The following is an 18902-nucleotide window of genomic DNA, read 5'->3' on the forward strand; positions in this document are numbered from 1 at the left end:
TCATCACAGCAGCAGCCGCCGCAGGAAGATGAGGTAATCAGGCAGGTCCCAGTGGAACAGGTTGCATCCTCATTCCGTTAAGCTTCTACCCCCTGCACAAGCCTGGGCCGGAGGTGGGATGTGATCTGTGGTTTGCCCAGGGCCCCGGGCGCGCACTCGCTCCCCTGGACTGCCCCAGCGCCCAGCCTGGAGCCCGAGCATCCACCGCATTAATCAGACTTGCTGGGATGATCACATGGTTCCCTCGCTGCCGCCCCTGTTAGCTGCCGCCTGTCAGCAGCTGGCGGAGCTGGAGGCTGCAGGCCCCTGTCTGCGGAAAGCCTTTCACTTCGGAACACTGGCGCGGGGGAGAGCCCCGCCTCTTTTTTTCTGCACTTGGCAGCACCTGGCCGACTAAATGGTTGTCCTCCGAACCAAAAAGGCCACCAGACAACCTACGGAAACTGTCTCTGACTAGGTCATGTTCGCATTTGAAGAAATCAGGTATGTTCCGGGTTTTCCACATCCGTCTGCTGCTGGGTTTTTGTTCTCGCTGGGTTTTTGCTGTGTAATGACAGCGTAGGTTCTGGCTGGTCCTCACACACAAAAAGGGGGTTCTTGTCTGCGTCTGGCGGGCCTTTCCCAGCCGTGGGGGGGCGGAGGTGCGCGGTGGGGCAGGTCAGGGCGTGTGCTGCATGCACAGGCGCAGCGTGCATGGTTGTTTGCTGGTCTGTACATTTGCCGAGGACCCCACCTTGTGCCCCCTTCGAGCTCCTGTTGCAGGTGTAGAGGGATGAATACGGAGCAGCAACCGCTCATCCAGAACGAGTCTCTTGCTCTCTTTTGTTTTTCTTCCTTTGTCAAACTCATGGAGTCGACTGCTCTCTGAAAAAAAAATGCTAATCTTAGCAGTGAAGGTGAAAAATCCTGCAAGTCCGCCTGCCTGGCGGAGATCTGATTTTGGCTCTGATTGTCCCCGTCGATAGTCATCTCGCGGCTGGCGGGTTTCTGGGAAGCGCTCCGATCGTGTCCTGTTAACGGGATCCTTTTTTGCTGCTGTAAGCCTTCTGGCCGCCGTGATTATTAACGCTCCAAACTGGAGCCTTTTGTGAGTCTTACTCCCTCGCCTTCCTCCATCTCCCCTCCGGGAATCCGCGTCTGGGCGTGAGTCGGGAGGGGTGTTCCAGGAGAGAGAGTTCCTGGGAAAGGAGGATGAAGGAGGAGGGATGGGGGGGGGGGGGGCTGTCCGGTCATCCCGTGCGTGCTCCCACGCCTTCGGGGTGCATGGAAGCGAGTGTGCGTGTGTCCGTTTCCGACCTCGGGCCGCTTCTCATTGCTCGCACGGAATTTCCGTGTGTTTTGGAACCGAGTGTAAGTACCGTAGCGATGGGCAAAGACGGTGTGGGAAGCTCCGTCCTGTCTCTTGTGGGCCCTTTGTGTTCCCTCCAAGTGTTGCTGCAGTGCATATTGCGGTGATCACAGAACAGCCACTTTCCGTTATTTGTCGGGGGAAACTAGTGGCCTTTTATAAAAATCAAGGGAGTGGATGGGAGAACCGTCAGATTCCCTGAAGGAAAAGTGGGGCTACACGGGTTGTCCCCGCCCCCTTTCTGTGCACTTGGGGCTTCGGACCCAGGAAGTGACCCTTTGTTCAAGAGGGTGTCCCTGCGTCGTTTCTCATGGGCTGGGCTTGTGCATAGGACATGCTTTCCGTGTGGCAGCATGCTCTGGTGACATGGGGCCTGTGTCCTTCCATGGGGACCAGAACTTATTATTTTATAATAGCCCCACTAATAGCTAACAAGAACTTATTTAATGCTTGACGTGTTACAGCAGATCGGTCCATAGAGAGTGAAACGGGAGTCCTGGGTTCTAATCCCATTTCAAAACGAGCTCCTCTGATCTGATGAGAGTTCCAGAAGAGTTTTGTGAGTTGTAGAAAGTAGTGTGACTGTAAGGTTCCTGCTCTGTTGCCAACACGTATTCCGGGTGGAATGAGCCTTAGCTGCAGCCTGGAACAGAGCATGGGGCCTTTCTGTGCGCTTCCTGGCCAGGGAGAGGGCGTGTGGCCACCAAGGCGGTCCCTGGCGGTGGCCTGCCAGCGGGGGAGCTGAGTCCGGTGAGGGGAGAGGTCTAGTTACAGGCCACTGTGCTGCTGGCCTGGGAACGTGGGGCCCTCTCAGGGAAGGGAGGCAGAAAGGGGAAGTCTGTCCCCCCTGCCTGGGCTCCTGGCCGGGTGAGATGCATTCTGTGCCTGCCGCATAGTTCCAGGCAGGTGGCTTTCTTCCTTCCTCGCGGGGTTTGCGTGTGCGGGGCCGGGTGACCACAGTGGGGCGACACCGGCACCAGCGAAGAGCTTTGCTTCTCTGCTGAGGCCAAGGCGGCTCTCCGGCCGGGACCCACAGGAGAATCACGCGCAGGAAGGCTCCGAACACTTGGATTGCCGGGCCCCCTCTCAGAGGTTCAGGCCCAGTAGGGAGGGCTGGGGTGGGGTTTGAAACCTGCACACCTAATGCGTCCCCAGGTGATCTGAGGCTGCAGGCCTGGGAACCGCTGGCTTGGGAGAAGCAGACAGACGGTCACTGAGAGGGGAGCTCCCTGAGGCAAAGGCGGAGTGGAGGTGGGAACAAAACCCAGAGCCAGAGCAGCGCACGGGCAGGTGGACCGGCACCAGCGTGCCCATGCGGAGGGGAGCTGGGCCCCGGCGATCCTAGCAATCCCCCCCCCGCCCCCCGAGGCTGTAGAGCGGTGGAGACGATACAAGGGTGAGGGTGCTAGGGCTCTTATCTGGGTTACATGCCTGGTTCCGCCACGCACCGTCTCCTGATCTTTCTTTGTCTCTGTGTTCCCAGCTGGAAAGCAGGGATAGCGATTCTTGCCAGGCAGGTCTATGATGCTTTGAGACTTAAGTGAGGACGTGAACTTACTTGGTAAATGACAGCACCCTCTCCACGTGGACGTAAGGGAGGAAAGGGCCCCGGGCGCGACTCCGTCCTCGTATCCACACACGGTTGTGAGCCTCCCTACACACACCCGACCCCGAGAGCACGGGGCCACCTTCCTCTTTAAAAGGAAGTCTGAGCTTGGTACGGACTAGCTGCGTGCCGTTCACGGACTAACGTCCCGAGAAGTTTCATGAGCCGTGTGTTTTCAGCTCTGGATCCCTCATGCCCAAACTGCTTGACACACAGTGAATCTACTACCTACCTAGGCAGTGGGCGCAGGTCATTTTCAGGAGGATTTAACAGGGAGGCAAAAGCGCACGGCCGTCCGTGGCTAGCTCGGTGCGGGCCTGACCTGGGCGCCGTGGTGCCCGCTGGGGCTGCTAGCTCCGAGGGGCGTGGCAGAGCGCCGACTGCTGACCTCCTGAGAGAAAGGTGACGTGTCCCCAGCGCACGCCGGGTGCTGGAGTGCCAGAGAGCTCTGGCCACGTTTCAGAAGGCGTCTCTGCGGGTGACCCCACTCCAGAACCTGCTGCTCTTGTCCTGCTTCACTGAGGCCGGGGCCCCAGCCTGGAGAGCCGCCGGCTCCCAAGGACCTGAGAGGTGGGGCCGGCGTGTTCCAGCCCGCAGGGGATTCTGCCCCCCACCCCACCCCACTCCACCCCGACTACGAGTCTGTGTCGTTCTAACACCAGCTGCGCTGTCCTAGCTGGCTCTTGGGGTAGACACACTTCACTTGTGTTTTTGCCTTTAAATGTTTTTTTTTTTAAAACTTAGGTGCGAGGTGTACTGAACTAACAGTTTAAGTAATCACTCGAGCGCCCTGCAGACAGCTTTGTGGGATTCCGGGACTCTCCTCCGGCCTCGAGACCCAGAGCAGAGACCACAGGCCCTTGCCGTCCCCAGAAGGAAGAGTTTTAAATGTAATCTTTGGCTTCATGACCCCTCGAGTGACAATGGAACCCAAATTAGAAACCACTGTTTCTCAAAATTCCTGATGCGTTTCCCTACTCACTTCCAGAAGGAGAGTGGTGTACCAACTCCAAGATCTAAAATCCACAGTTCGAATGCATCAGTCACATAGAAATGGGACCATTACTACTTGGAATCTGTTTTGTTTCAATTTTCGTATTTTTAAACGTTATGGACGGGTTGAGGTTCAAACTCTTACTAGCTCTGTTTTTATTACTTGAAATCTATATCTGGTTTTGGTAAATGTTACACCTTTTCTTGCCCTGTGACTGGTGGAATATTGAAACAAGTTAAAGCGAGTGGTACCGGGGACCACCTGAAGTGCACAGCCAGGAGAGCCCCCCCCCCCCAGGTGTCAAGGGCCAGCCTCACCCCTCTCCTTCCCCGAGGTCCTGCGAGGCCTTGAAGAGCAGCTCTCCAGGCCCAGCGGTGTTCCCGCCGCGGTGGTGTGGGGGGATGGCGTAGACCAGCAGGAGGTGGAAGCTGGGCTGGCCCTGGAGGGGCAGGCGCAGAACTTGACCCCGGGACACCTGCCGTGTATCAGGTGCTGCCGGTTTCTCTGCCCATGCTCACTTTAACCCACGTAGCATCTTAGGGATGAAAACAGAGGCTCAGGGACACACGGACAACCCCCAAATGTTTACCTCTACCCAGACCTCCCCCGGGGGCGCCTGGTTCGAGGAAGTGGGCCGAGGGTGGAGAGTTGAAGGGGAGGGAAACGGAGCAGGCGACAGGGAAGGACAGACGGATTTCACGGACTTTGCAGCTGCGCTTTGTGTTTGTCTGACAAGCTACAAGTGAAATGTTATTTTGGGAAACATCATTTAGCTGTTAGGATGGCAAAGCAGGTCTATTTAAAAGTGCCGATATATTCTCCATTATTAAAAAAGTGTTAAGTATTATTCTTGACTGTTACTCAAAGAGAGGCATTGTCGGGGATTGGAGTCCAAAGGTTTGACCGCACGTCATGTAGTGTAAACTTAAAAGCTGTGACCTTGGTAAGTCACATTATCTCTCTAGGTTGTAGTTTCCTCGCTCACAAGAGAGGGCTACTTTGAGGATGTAAGAAAGAAGTGTATACATTACAAAACTTTGCTGTGCTGTTTGTATTTCTATTTTGGAATCAGTGGGTGCTTCGTCAGTTCACGTTTAACCCGTTCGGTCTTGTCCCCACACCCCACACCCCTGTGCACGGCAGCGCAGCGGCCGTCTCCTGCGGCAGAAGCAGCGGGTCCGATGGGAACCGAGAGGAAAGGCTTCAGCTGGGCCCAGCCGGAGGGACGAGTCCGGAGCAGGATGCGGCCTCTGACGCGGACACCGGCAGGCAGTGTCCACAAACTCCCCACAGAGGAGAGCGTGCCTGCCCTTGCCTTAACAGGCTGTCGTTGGCGCTAATTTGCCTATGAATACGGAGAGCTCAGCAATCCATGTCAGGCGGTAATAGTCAAATAGATAACGTTCAGCCCTGGCTGGCGTGGCTCAGTGGATTGAGCACTGACATTCGAACCCAGGCGTTGCTGGTTCGGTTACCAGTCGGGGCTCATGCCTGGGTGGAGGGCCAGGCCCCTAGTAGGGGGTATGTGAGAGGCAGCCACACATTGATGTTAAAAAAAAAGAAAAAACACACAAAAATAGATAGTATTCAGAGAACTCTGAGGGCTTATTTTGAGTCAGGGTCAAATAGGTAAAGGGCCATAAAACTTTGGGGAAATGAACTCATTTCATGCTTGGCCCCTTATCATTTAAACTGAGGGTCTTAGCAAAGCAGGTTTCACAGGATTTTAGGCATTCTTTCTTAGGCCTGATCGCCTGGGAAGCCCGCCCTTTCCAGCACAGGGCCACACCCGCCTCCAGCATTGTTTCGGGCTTAGGTTGAGCCGGGGAAGGAGGGCAGCCAAGAGATTAGGAGACTTCTTGAAGACAGAATGAGGACTCAGGCTACGTCAAAGCCAAGGGGTAAGGGTCCATCACTCCCTTTCTCCATAGCCCCCCAAGTCCTTCCCTGAGGGCCCCCTCGTGACCATGCCTGTCTTAGATCGTCCCTCCCTTGAGGACTCTTACCCATCATTGGCTAACCTGTCATGCACTGGGGGCCAGGGAGGGTGAAGTAAAGGGGACAGGGCGGTGCTCCTGTCAGGGAGATAAACTTGTCTCCTTAGTGGCTCAGGGTCCCGAGGAGGTCTCTCTCTCAGCCTTAGCCATGGGGGTTACGGCTTCTCAAACCAGGCAGAGCGGTTCCCAACAAGCATCTGCATGACATTTGCTAGCCACTTAGGATAGTTGCAGAGGTCCTGCCAACTGCGTAGGTTCTGAAAACTCTGTGCATGTCTTTTTGGAGGTGGGGGGAGGTTGCTTTTTGCTGATAGCAAACCATCCATTTAAAAAACATCTTCTGAAAGTCTACTGAATATCAGCCATAGCAGAAAGTGCAAATACACATCACCCTTAGCCCCGCCTTCAGGAATTTGCTCTCCCAAAAAGGTGCAGGCCAACACTGGAGGTGAGGCCTGGGGTGGCCGCGACCCGGGGAGCACAGGAGAAGTGGTTCTGCCGAGGGGACAGGTGCGGGCACTTTCCGGAGGACGCGCCTCTTGGAGAAGTGCAGGAGGTGGGGGGATGAGAATAAAGGGCAGGTGATACACAGTTTGTATCATCGGGCCCCAGGTTCCGGTGCACACGTGCAGTTAGAGTTTGTGGGGAGAGTCTGAGCTTGGGGACCTGGAACCTGGGGCCCGATGATACGAACTGTGTTACTGGAGCCAGAAAGGCCGGCATTCGTGCTGCCTGTCACCCACCCACCAAACCCAGTGAGCAGACACGGGGACTGAACCTGTACGGGCACTTCCTTCGGGTGGACGGCGACCTGAGAAGACCGTCTCACATTTCCTTTCTAGCCGGCCTTTTCTGTAAGGGGGCAAGCGTGTGGGCAAGGGATTTGGAACCCGGGAGAGAGGCCAGTCAGATAACAGCTGCAGTCCGGTCCGGCAGTTTCCCTGACACCCTTCCATCTTCCGGCCCGTGACTTTCTTTATCTGTGTCCTGGGCACCGACGGTCTCTCCCTGGAACACAGCTTCTCGGGTGCCACCTTCGTTGCTCACGCTCTCTTCTGGGGCACAGAGGCCCGTCACCTGTGGTCCCCGGAGTCAGGGCAGGCCGCACTGCAGTTCCCAATACAATAGCTTTTCACATGCAGTAACTACTAGGCTTATTAACTACTGCCTCACACTAAAAATTTCCAACTCTTGGGTTCCCCCGTCATTACTTTAGATGAGTCACTTAACCTCACTGGGGCTTGGCTTGTCCATGGGAAGCAGAAATGGTATTTTATGTGCAGAGATGCGGCTCGGAGAGAATACGGTGATGGCCGTGCAGGAGCTCTGGGAAGTCGAGAACACGGGGCAGGTCATGAAAGGTGCCGTCACGCATGCTTTTGAACCCGGGGTGGGGGCCAGCGCCTCCTGGGAGAGAGTGCGTCCAGGTGTGTTGTTCAATGTGCGTGACTAGTGCAGGCTGAACATTTGGGTTGTAACCGACCTCGCGCTGGCTGGTGGTCCTTTCTGGGTTTGGTGGCTGCGCAGAGCCCGTCGCCTGGCGGCCAGGAGTTTGTACCTGTCTGCAAGCGGGAGGAATTGTCTCCACCCCAGTCAGCCAGTTCAGAGCCTGCCAGGTGCCGGACTGGTCTCACTGTGCGTCTCCGAGGCTGGCCTGCCCTCCGTCTTCATCAGCACAAGCGCAAAAGGGAAAAGACCACGCACATTCACTTTGGAGGCGCTGGAGAAGACGTGAAACGGGACGTCTCTTCGTCTTGGAAGATCGCCTCGGGAAGACGGGTGTCCCCGCCGGGGCTCCCCTCTGGTGTTCCCCGTTTCTCACTGTGTGCGGTAGGCCCTTAGCTGTGCAGTGAGTCATGGCAGAGCCGCCCTGGGGGGGAAGGGCAGGTGGGTGTGACTGTGGGTGGGGCTGATGTACTTCCGGAACCAGGCATCAAAACCCCTAGGATTTAAGGGTGTGTTTACTCAGTGGTGGGACTCCTTTTCCTGAAGAGGACACTTTCTTTTTTTTTTCTTTTTTTTTCTTATATTTTATTGATTATGCTATTACAGTTGTCCCATTTCCCCCCTTCAATCCCCTCCACCCTGTACCCCCCTCCCACCCACATTTCCCCCCTTTAGATCATGTCCATATGTCATACTTATGAGTTCTTTAGTTTCTACATTTCCCGTACCATTCTTGCCCTCCCCCTATCTATTTTCAACCTACATTCTATGCTACTTATTCTCTGTACCTTTTCCCCCTCTCTCCTCCTCCCACCCCCCTGTTGCTAACCCTCCATGTGCCCTCCATTTCTGTGGTTCTGTTCCTGTTCTAGTTGTTTACTTAGTTTCTTTTGGTTTTGCTTTAGTTGTGGTTGTTAATATTTGTGAGTTTGCTGTCCTTTTACTATACATGTCTTTTCTTTATCTTCTTTTCTTAGATAAGTCCCTTTAGCATTTCATAAAATAAGGGCTTGGTGATGATGAACTCCTTTAACTTGACCTTATCTGAGAAGCACTTTATCTGCCCTTCCATTCTAAATGAGAGCTTTGCTGGATAGAGCAATCTGGGATGTAGGTCCTTGTCTTTCATGACTTGGAATATTTCTTTCCAGCCCCTTCTTGCCTGTAAGGTCTCTTTGGAGAAATCAGCTGACAGTCTGATGGGAACTCCTTTGTAGGTGACTGTCCCCTTATCTCTTGCTGCTCCTAGGATTCTCTCCTTCGTTTTTACCTTGGGTAATGTAATGATGATGTGCCTTGGTGTGTTTCTTCTTGGGTCCAACTTCTTTGGGGCTCTCTGAGCTTCTTGGATTTCTTGGAAGACTGTTCCCTTTGCCAGTTTGGGGAAGTTCTCCTTTATTATTTGTTCAAATCACTTTTCCACTTGTTGGTCCTCCCCTTCTGGTACCCCTATAATTCGGATGTTGGAACGTTTAAAGGTGTCCTCGATGGTCTTAAGCTTTTCTTCGATTTTTTGAATTCTTATTTCATCCTGCTTTCCTGCTTGGTTGATTCTATCTTCCTTCTGGTCCACTGTATTGTTTTGAGACTCAGATTCCTTCCTTTCACTATTGGCTCTCCTCCGTGTATCTTCCTGCATCTCTTTTATGGTAATCTGCATCCTTTCATCTAAATTGCGTCCAAAATCAACCAGTTCCGTGAGCTTTCTGATCACCAGTGCTTTGAACTGCACATCTGATAGATTGGCTAATTCTTGGTCACTCAAAACGATGAGTCCTGGGGGACTGATCTGCTCTGTTGAAAACATATTTTGTTTTTTTTTCCCTGTCTCTCCTTTTTTCTTCTTCTTTTTTTTTTTTCCTCTGGTCTGGTCGCTCTTGTTATGATGGGGGGCGGAGCCTTAGGTGATCATCACCCGGGCTGGACACCCCAGTCGCTAGATTGTGACGTTAGAAGTGGGGGCGGGGCGGGAGCAGGAGCCGGGCAGGAGAAAACAATGGCGGTAGTTCCGTTCCCCTGGACTCAGACCCTTGTCTGGGCTTCCGGGCCGAGAGTTCTGCCCTGGTCCACAATCGCTGCCCCTCTGGGTCTGCCAGCCGCAGCTCGCGTACTCAGGGATCGCCGCTGCCTTCTTGCGCGCCGGATGGCTTTTGCGCCGATTTCGCGCCAAACCTTCCCCCGACCTCCGCGCGCCGCCGACCCGAGCCAGCCCCGCGCCCGCCGGCTCGTCTTCTCCTACCAGTCCGGATGAACGCGTCTACTTCAACTTCTTGGCTGCCCGACTTCCATTCAGATAAATCCTCTGCCGGATCTGGGTGTTATTCTGATAGTAAATTATTGTTGTAAATTATTGTTTTTCTAATCTTGGTTGTACGAGGAGGTACGGTGCGTCCACCTATTCCTCCATCTTGCCGGAAGTGAAGAGGACACTTTCACAGGCAAATGAGCCTCAGACCACCTGAGTGAAGACCCCACCTCTGTCGTTCCCCACCTTGCTGAAGCCTGTGGGAAGCAGAGGTCCTCCTAAGGTGGGGGGAGGAAGGCACATTTTGCTACAGCTGGTTTGGCTGGGACCCTCACGATAACCAGATCCCTGGGATGAATGAGCCCGAATTAGCTCGTCCTGCCCTGACTGACACGGTCAGGACAGCTAGTTTCCAAGGTGGTGGGGAATGAGAGGACTGGCACCTAGTTCTCCGGGACGGTCCCTGACCAGGTGGCAACGTGAAGTCCTCTCCCTCGCCGGCCCAGCCCCTCCCAGTCCCCTGCCTCCCCGGCCAGCCTGCGCTCTCTCTGGAAGTCCCGGCCCAGGAGCCCCCCTCTGCTCCGCAGCAGACTGAGTCACGGGTCTGCCCACACCCCCGGGCTCCCCGTCTCCGACGCCGTGTTCTCCCCATGAAATCCGCACAGCCCCGCTCCGTGCGCACCTCCTCCGGGAGCCCTTTCCCGACCTCTGTGGCCCGCATACATGTCCCTGTTTTCCGAACATCCATGCAGCACTCGAGGGGTCTAGCATAAACGAATACTTAAAGTTTCTGTCATATGTTCCTGCCCAGGTTGAGGGCTGTTTGAAGACAGAAAAAAGGTTTGATACATTTCCGTTCCATCTGTCACACTTGAACAGAGCTGGATTCATCGTGGCTTCTCGGCACTTTTTATCCATTTGTGTTAGCTTTTTCCCCGTAGCCTCCTGCCATATGCTGTTGCTACAGACCCTGCCTAGAAGGGGGATGGGCAGGGGAGAGGGCCGTTGCTGCCCTTTGGATGTCCGCTCACTTCTGAGCGCGAGGCATCGGCTGGGGTTTTGAGAGAGACTGAGTCAGGGGAGCAGGACCCGCTTCTGCACGGGCAGAGTCGATCCAGGCGGCAGGGCAGGGGCCAGGCCCACAGGGCTGTGTACGTGGTGGTGGTAGACAGATGTTCAGGGCCGTGGGGATTTACAAGGGCTTGAGCTCGCAAAAGTGCGAGTGACGTTTAAAAAGTCCTTACATGTTGAAATGAATCTGATTCTTCTAGATCCAAATACAAACAAGACACACGCGCAGGTGTGTGCTGCTGGTTTTCATGTTTCTGGAGTTCAATGGAGTCACTCGGTTGGAAAATCAGGAACCACGTGTCTGTCATTCACTTTGTGGTACCCCAGTGCGGACTGCTGACGCGGTTTATTTTGTGTTTTTCTGACATGTCCCTGGCAGCCAGAAATTCTCGGATGGTTGCAAAGTGGTAAATTTCATTCAACAGTGCATGTGCTGTGTTTTTCGTTTGTTTTGTTTTGGGGTTTTTGCACTGCTTATTCCCTCATCTGAGCCCGTGTGTGTGAAGGAATTTCTTGATGTAATGACTCTTGATGTTTCCGTGACGAGTCGCGAGCTCTCTCGGGACCACTGGGAGGGGGAAGGGCTGCAGCAGTGTCGCATGCCAGTGCAGTGCTCCCCGCGGGAGAGCACTGCCGTGTGCAAGGCCGTCCTGCACCTGCTTCAAGTCAGTCGTTTGTCAGCACCTGGGCAGGGACAGGGGTTCGAGACCATCCCAAGAAGGAAGACATTGTACAAAGACGAGAAATTTTTAAAAAGAGGCGGTCAAACGATTTTTTAGCGTGCCCATTTGTTAGCATTGTTACTCCTGGGAAGCGGCCGTGTTTTGCCCGGCAGCCCGTTCAGAAGGGAGGGGTTAAGAAGGGGGGAACCAGCCGTCCGTTCCGCAGGGAAGGGGGTTAGTGTGGGCCTAACCCCTCCCCCCACCTTGGGGTGGCACATGCGCCAGGCCACAAGACTCCGTTCCCTGGCCGTGGTGATGGGTCTAGGGGCGGGGCTGCCGTCCAGGAGTCCTCCGCAGGACTCGGGCTGCGAGGAAAGACGCCGGTTTTTCTGGGAGCAGGAGCTGTGAGGATCACAGAGGCCCGGAGTCATTGGCAGCCTTCTGATACCGAAGCCCAGGGGTGGGGGTGGGGGCCCGCGGGGGCCGAAGCACCCACTTCACACCGCACCGCACCACTGAGCCCGGGCTTCAGTCAGCCCTGCTCGAGCCAGGCCTACCCGTGAGGGTTATTTATTTATTTTTTTGCACCATATGAACTAATAAATTCCCTATTTTCCTATTAGAATCTGCCACTTACAACCTAAAGAATTCCAAATAATACCAAACCGTGCAGGATAAACCAAAGGCAGACTAAAACGTGTATCATGTTTTCCCCTCCCGAGTGACCCCACCAGCCATCCGCAAGCCTGTCAGATCACACTCGCGCGGAGCTGGTCTCGTCTCGGTGTTGGCCAGGGCGCTGCAGTCAGGGCGCTGTTGGAGCTGAACGGGGTCTGTGCCACGCCTCCGCCCCCTCCTGCCCCGCCCCAGTTCATACATTGAAGCCTAACCCACCCCCACCCCCACCCCCCCCGCAGCAACCTTACTTGGAGACGGGGCCTTAGGAGGTATGAGGTAGTTAAGGTTAAAGGGGGTGATGAGGGCGGGGCCTGAGCCAGCAGAGCTGGTGTCCTTGTTAGGAGAGGGGGAGACACCGGGAGCTCAGAGTAAAGGCCCCGTGTGAGGACACGGCAGAAAGGCGGCCCTCTGTAAGCCGCCATGCGGGCCTCAGGACAGACCGAACCTGCTGGCACCTTGATCTTGGCCTTCCAGCCTCCAGGACTGCGAGAAAGCGAACTTCTGTCCCTAAGCCCCCAGCCCGGCACTCTGCTGGGGCCGCCCGAGCTGACGAGTGCGGGCACATTTCAAGGGGGGGGGGGGGGGGCGGTGAGGGGACTGAAGACCGTGTGTGAGGGACAGTCCGCGAAGAGCTTGCAGTGAGCTTTCAGAAGGGAAGGCGGTGGTGGTAGAGCTAACAAAGCTCTCCGGGTGGCCCCGGTTCAGAGCTGGCGGAGTCGCCTGGACACGGCCTGTGCTTTCCACTTTCCCGAGGTGGACATGTCAGGGTCCCCCAGGGCACTTCCAGTGGGGAATCAGGGTCCCCCAGGGCACCTCCAGCGGGGCAGGGGAGTCCTGTTTACTGGATGCCCTCTGTTACCTTCCGTAATGCGCTCAGAGTAGGCCTTGGGGTGCAGCTGGGAGCGCCGCAGCCTGATCCCGCTGTCACGCTCCGAGAGCTCTGTCTACAATACACCATTCGCTGTGCAGGCCGTGAGACGCACCTAAGTGTTGGGGGAGGAGAACAGGAAAACAGTTTTTTGGAGCAAAAAATGTGGTAAAATATTTAGTAACATAAATAACATAGTATGTCACCAATGTAAGTGCAAAGCTCCATTCGGACTGTAAGACGCACCCCCATTGTCCTCCCAAATTTGGGGGGGGTGCATCTTACAGTCTGAAAACTACGTTAATTGACACCGCTCTCAGCAACTTAGAAATATGCTCCCTCCACAGACGGGAACGAACCTGGAGGGCCGAACGCGGCCGCGGCCCCCAGAGGCAGCAGCAGGGCCAGGCCTAGAGCGCCCGCCTGCTAACCCCTGCTCTGCCGCTTCGTGCCCTGGCCCTGGCGGGAGGGGAGGCTGGCGCAGAAATCAGTCCTGGGTGGGCCCCGGGGGCGCTGCACGCAGCCTGAGGGTCCTGGGTATCCCCCGAGAGAGCCAGAGGCACTGTGGTCTAATGCAGCACCTGTGAGCCGTGCCCTACAGAATTAGGAGGAAAAGAGAAGTTAGAGGAGTTGTGGCAAGTAAAGAGACTTGTTCGGCACACACAAAGCACATACGGCAGGTTGCACACCAGCTGACCTTGCCTGCCTGCCCTTTGCCGTGAGGGTCCCCCCCCTGCTCCACAGGGCTCACGGTCAGACCATCAGACGCCTTCCCCGGGGCGTCAGAGACGCATCGGACAGGTTTCTCCAGGATACCAGGTTTTCATCACCTTCGCCGCATATGTGTTTCATGTGTTCGATGCATAAAGTAACACCCGTAAACTTACGGTGCTAGTACTGCGTTAATAATACGTGGATATATGATGTGCAGTCACATGTTTAAAAATAGTGGCGTTGTCGTTGAATTAGCATATGATCATCGCTGATAAAAAAGGTCCCCCTTCCATTTACCTTCAAGACCAGGAAAGCCATTCGGATTAAAGGAGGGAGTGATGTTGACGGAGCGGAGAGGACGGAACTCCGGGTGTAAGATGAGCTCCGCCAAGCTGTGAGGCGCAGGGTAAGCCCCTCACACCAGGCTTTCCATGACCCCCCCCTTACAACCGCGGAAGAGTCTGGGTAACAAAATGACATGATGCATCTGAGGGTGCTTTGTAAACTGTACGTTTGCATGGCAAACATGAAGATAAACGCAGAGGAAGGGACGAGCGGAGTGCGCGGTGGCACAAAGACCTGGGTTCCGGGGGCTGCCACTCCCTGGGTGCATGGCCTGAGCCACTCTCCCAGCTTCCGTCCTCTCATCTTTAAGGTGGAAATTATGATGATAAGTGTGAGGAACCCAGTACCCAGTAGGTGCTCGGTAACTGCCTTTTAAAAGAGATTGTTATCAGGCGTGTATCCTGGATGTGACGTTTTTAGCTGGGTATTGCCAGATGGGTTTCATCACGGACTTAGACCCCTCTAAACAAATTTGTCTGTCTTCGTGTATTTTCTCAGGTATTTTTTGGTAGGTTTTTCTTATTTGTGTGTGAGTAATAACAGACTTAGAAAATCCTCTGAAACCTTTGCTTTTGATTTGCAAAGGGAAGAACATTTTTTTTTATTGATGTGTAACTGGCATACAGTGTGCTGGCATACAGTGTGAGTGGCACACAGTGTGAGTGGCACACAGTGTGCTGGCATACAGTGTGAGTGGCACACAGTGTGAGTGGCACACAGTGTACTGGCACACAGTGTGAGTGGCACACAGTGTAAGTGGCACACAGTGTAAGTGGCATACAGTGTGAGTGGCACACAGTGTGAGTGGCACACAGTGTGCTGGCACACAGTGTGAGTGGCACACAGTGTAAGTGGCACACAGTGTAAGTGGCACACAGTGTGCTGGCACACAGTGTGAGTGGCACACAGTGTAAGTGGCACACAGTGTAAGTGGCACACAGTGTGCTGGCACACAGTGTGAGTGGCACACAGTGTGAGTGGCACACAGTGTGAGTGGCACACAGTGTACTGGCACACAGTGTAAGTGGCACACAGTGTAAGTGGCACACAGTGTGAGTGGCACACAGTGTGAGTGGCACACAGTGTGCTGGCACACAGTGTGAGTGGCACACAGTGTAAGTGGCACACAGTGTAAGTGGCACACAGTGTGCTGGCACACAGTGTGAGTGGCACACAGTGTGAGTGGCACACAGTGTGAGTGGCACACAGTGTAAGTGGCACACAGTGTGCTGGCACACAGTGTGAGTGGCACACAGTGTAAGTGGCACACAGTGTGCCGGCACACAGTGTAAGTGGCACACAGTGTGCCGGCATACAGTGTGAGTGGCACACAGTGTGCTGGCACACAGTGTGAGTGGCATACAGTGTGAGTGGCACACAGTGTGCTGGCACACAGTGTAAGTGGCACACAGTGTGCTGGCACACAGTGTAAGTGGCACACAGTGTGAGTGGCACACAGTGTGCTGGCACACAGTGTGAGTGGCACACAGTGTAAGTGGCACACAGTGTGAGTGGCACACAGTGTACTGGCACACAGTGGCATGTGTATGGCGTTTGTTTGCACTGGGGAAGGATCCCATCTGTCTCTGTACAAAGTCGGTACAATGTTATTGGCTGTATTCCCCACTCCGTGCATCACATCCCTATGACTGACTTGGTTTACCATGGGAAGTTTGTGCCTCTCGGTCCCTTTACCCATTGTGCACCCCTCCCAACCTCCCTCCCCCACCCCGTCTCTGCACGGACAGAGCATTTCCACGGTGGGAGCTGACCGTCACCTCCGGTGGTGAACAGAGGGCAGTGGTAGCGGTGCCGCATTCCCCAGAGCAGCTCTGCCCACAGGAACGTAACACGATCTCCCGTGTGGGCCACGTGCGGAATTGAAATATTTAACAGCCCTGTTAAGAAAAGTAAAAAGAACAGAAAAAATAATAGTATACTTATTTAAGCTACTATATCAAAATATTATAATTTCTACATATAGTCAGTGTAAAATTACTAATGAGTTGTATTTGATGACTTTCTTGTATTAAGGCTTTGCAATCGGTAAGACTTTTGCACGCCATCCCCCCTCTTCAGACCGGCCACGTCCCAGGCGCCCCTAGCCACCGCGGCTTGAGGCTGTGGGATTGCTGCACAGTGCAGCTCCACAGTCCCCGTGGACTGAGACCAGAAAGGGATTCAGACCGAGAGCTCTGCTGCATTGTTGCATTGTTGCATTGCTGCATTGCTGCATTTAGCAGACGGACTTCAGCGTGCTGCGCCAAATGGAACCCCCAGGTGTGTGCAGTGCTCCTGACTCTGCATTCCACTTGCATTGACGTTGGAAGTTCCCGCACACTCCGAATTGCTCCCAGCTACCCTGTTACCGACGGGTGGAGACGCCGCCCCTCTGAGCCCCCTCGTCTGCGGGCTCAGCGATCCCCGAGCAGGGGACGTACTGTGACGGGGCTTCCGTGGTAGTCCCCAGGCTCGGGGCAGTTCAGGTGCTTTTCGTGGCAGGACAGTCTCCTTTTTTGGAGGTCGGGAGCACCTTTGAAAAGTTAGTGGAAGTCATTCACACAGTCCCCTGGAAAAATGCAGCATGCTCGACCACAACGTTGCAGGCAGTTTCAGGGGCTGTGGGTCCCTGAAACCCCTCTGTCATGCCTCAGGCATGGAATGGGAGGGGGTGGTGCACGCCCATTTATGGGGTAAAAGAGGGCTGGGGCCTCACAAACCTACCTGGATGTTGCAAAGGATGGCTGGGAAAGAATACACTCCAAACTGTTAGTGTTCCCGGGGAGACCAGACCCGAGTTAGGGAGCCCCCCCCTCCTCAGTTCCTGTCTCAGCCCGCAGGAGACGAATGCAAGCGGGAGACAGCACGCACCGTGGAGCTGAGGAGCTCGGAGCTGCAGGCGGGCACCCAGCTGGTCTGCGTGCCCCGGTGATCGGGATTTTAGGGGTCCCACACTGGTAGCCAGCTTCTGGGTCCCCCCTCCTCCTCCCCTCTCCAGCCCTGGGGATGAACGCACAGTTTCGAAGGCTTCCTTTCCCAGCCAGTGGAAGCGATGCACACGGAACTCCAAGGGCCCCCCCTGCTCCCTCACTACCGCGGTTTTCCCTGCGATCTCCAGAACACCTGGCAGTCTCACCAGACCAGGCTCCCAGCGGCTGAGTTCATGGGTGAGGCGCGTCTCCCTCCGTGCCTTGGCTTGCTCCCTCTTCGGCCTAACAGTACCAGGAGTGGCCTCTGGAGGGAGCTGAGAAAGGAGGGCGAGACTTTATCCTTTTAAAACATTTTAATTTTTCGTGAGATACAGCATTTCCTGAGTGTACAGATTTTGCTTAAACATGCACACACAACCACAGTGACACCAGCCCTTTGCTCCAGAATCCCACGTTACAACTGTCCAGACAACTTCTGCCAAAGGCTGTGGGAGGAGGAACCTGTTTGAACACTCAGTCTGCCAGGCACTGGGGATGGGGCAACAGGGGCAGGACATGGCGGCTCCGCTCCGAGGATGCTCAGTGTAGACAGATGCCAAGATGGGCCATGAAATTGCAGTGTCGTCCCAGCACACCTGGGGTGCGTGTGGATCCCTACCGTGCGGGTGCCGCCAGGTGAGGCCCAGAAGCCTCCCAGGAGACGAAGCCTACACCCCGAGCCCTCTCCCACCGCGGGAGGGCGGAGAGCGGGCGGCCTTCCTTCCAGCCTCAGCGGACAGTGAGCGGGAGTGTGGACCGTGCTGGTGGCGAGTCTGGGCACCGTAGCTTGCCCACAGGAGACCGTCTCCTTCGCAGACTTGGACGTGGTACTTGACTTGGTCAGATCTGCACGTTAGCCTCGATTACCCTGGAACTGATGGTATGGAAGATGGGTTTGGAGGAGTCACACGTAACTGGAGGCGAGGAAGCCAGTGAGGAAGCTGTTGAGTTAGCCCGGCGAGAACTGCTGGGTTACTGTTCCTGGGTTATCAGTTCCTGGTCATAGACAGTGAGGAATGGGAAGGAAATTCCCAGATTGCCTGCCACGTAAATTGCAGGGGCAGTCATTAAAACAGAAACTGCTGGAGGAGAAGCGAGGGATGGAGGTGATAAGGGAGTAACTGACCCCCGCCTGTGCTGAGTGCTTCCTAGGAGGGTGAGGCTGACAGATGAAATGGCCTGTGACTCTGAGTGGGGAAGGACAGGGTCAGGGGCAGGAAAAAGAGAGAGACCACCCAGAAGCCATCTTGCCAGCCTGGGGGCAGGAGCCAGCAGGCCGAGGCTTGGAGGTTGCCCAGGTGCCTCTCTTCGTGCCTTTGGCCCCTGAGGGACTCACTTGTCCAGGGTTCCCAGCAGACTCACCGGGCAGCCAGGACCACTGGCCCGAGCCTTGTGCCTCCTGGGCCCGGTCCTCTGCCGTAGCACACGTGTCCCCTGAGCTTCAGACTGTATGGGAAGGGCTAGTACATGGATTAGCCTGGCGTTCCTCACGTTTGCAGGGTGCGTTTTCATCGACAGTCCCTGTCCAGATTCCAGGCGAGGAGAGGTGGTTTTGAAATGAAAACAACGTCTCCCCTTTGCACTTGCCTTCTAGTACCCCCGCGGTCTCCGCATCAGTCCCACGGTAGCACCGGGACCGTCACCTCGTCTCACCGGTGATGAAACGGGCCTGGGTAGAGGGGGGACAGCGTTGCCTGGAGTCGTGCTGCTGCCGAAGGACAGAGCTGGGACTCGTCCCCATCCTCAAGTTTCAGGGTCAGGCCCTTTCGCCATGATGCGCTGGGCTTCGCTGACTCGACCGTCCTCCATCCCTTGGTCCCCCGTTTGCGCACCCGCAGTTCCCGGGGGCAGGGGCTGCAGAGGTGACTCAGACACAGTCGCTGCCCAACGCGGCGGCGTCGGTGGCGGAGCAGTCCCTGGGACAGTTCCCCGAAAGGCGTCCCTTTGGTCCGTGTGCTG

The 18902-nt window shown here is 55.3% G+C and overlaps 1 protein-coding gene across 1 annotated transcript in view; it reads left to right on the plus strand.

Annotated features, from left to right (window-relative positions):
• The first annotated feature begins 288 nt into the window (after positions 1 to 288).
• EVL (Enah/Vasp-like) overlaps positions 289 to 18902 on the plus strand; it is an 86176-nt gene continuing 67562 nt past the window's right edge. Inside the window, 1 exon segment of the mRNA XM_028506463.2 lies at positions 289 to 483. Coding sequence (XP_028362264.2) covers positions 461 to 483 — 23 coding nt within the window. The 5' untranslated portion in view covers positions 289 to 460.

This window comes from Phyllostomus discolor, chromosome 1 (assembly GCF_004126475.2).
Source record: "Phyllostomus discolor isolate MPI-MPIP mPhyDis1 chromosome 1, mPhyDis1.pri.v3, whole genome shotgun sequence".
NCBI classification, from domain to species: Eukaryota; Metazoa; Chordata; class Mammalia; order Chiroptera; family Phyllostomidae; genus Phyllostomus; species Phyllostomus discolor.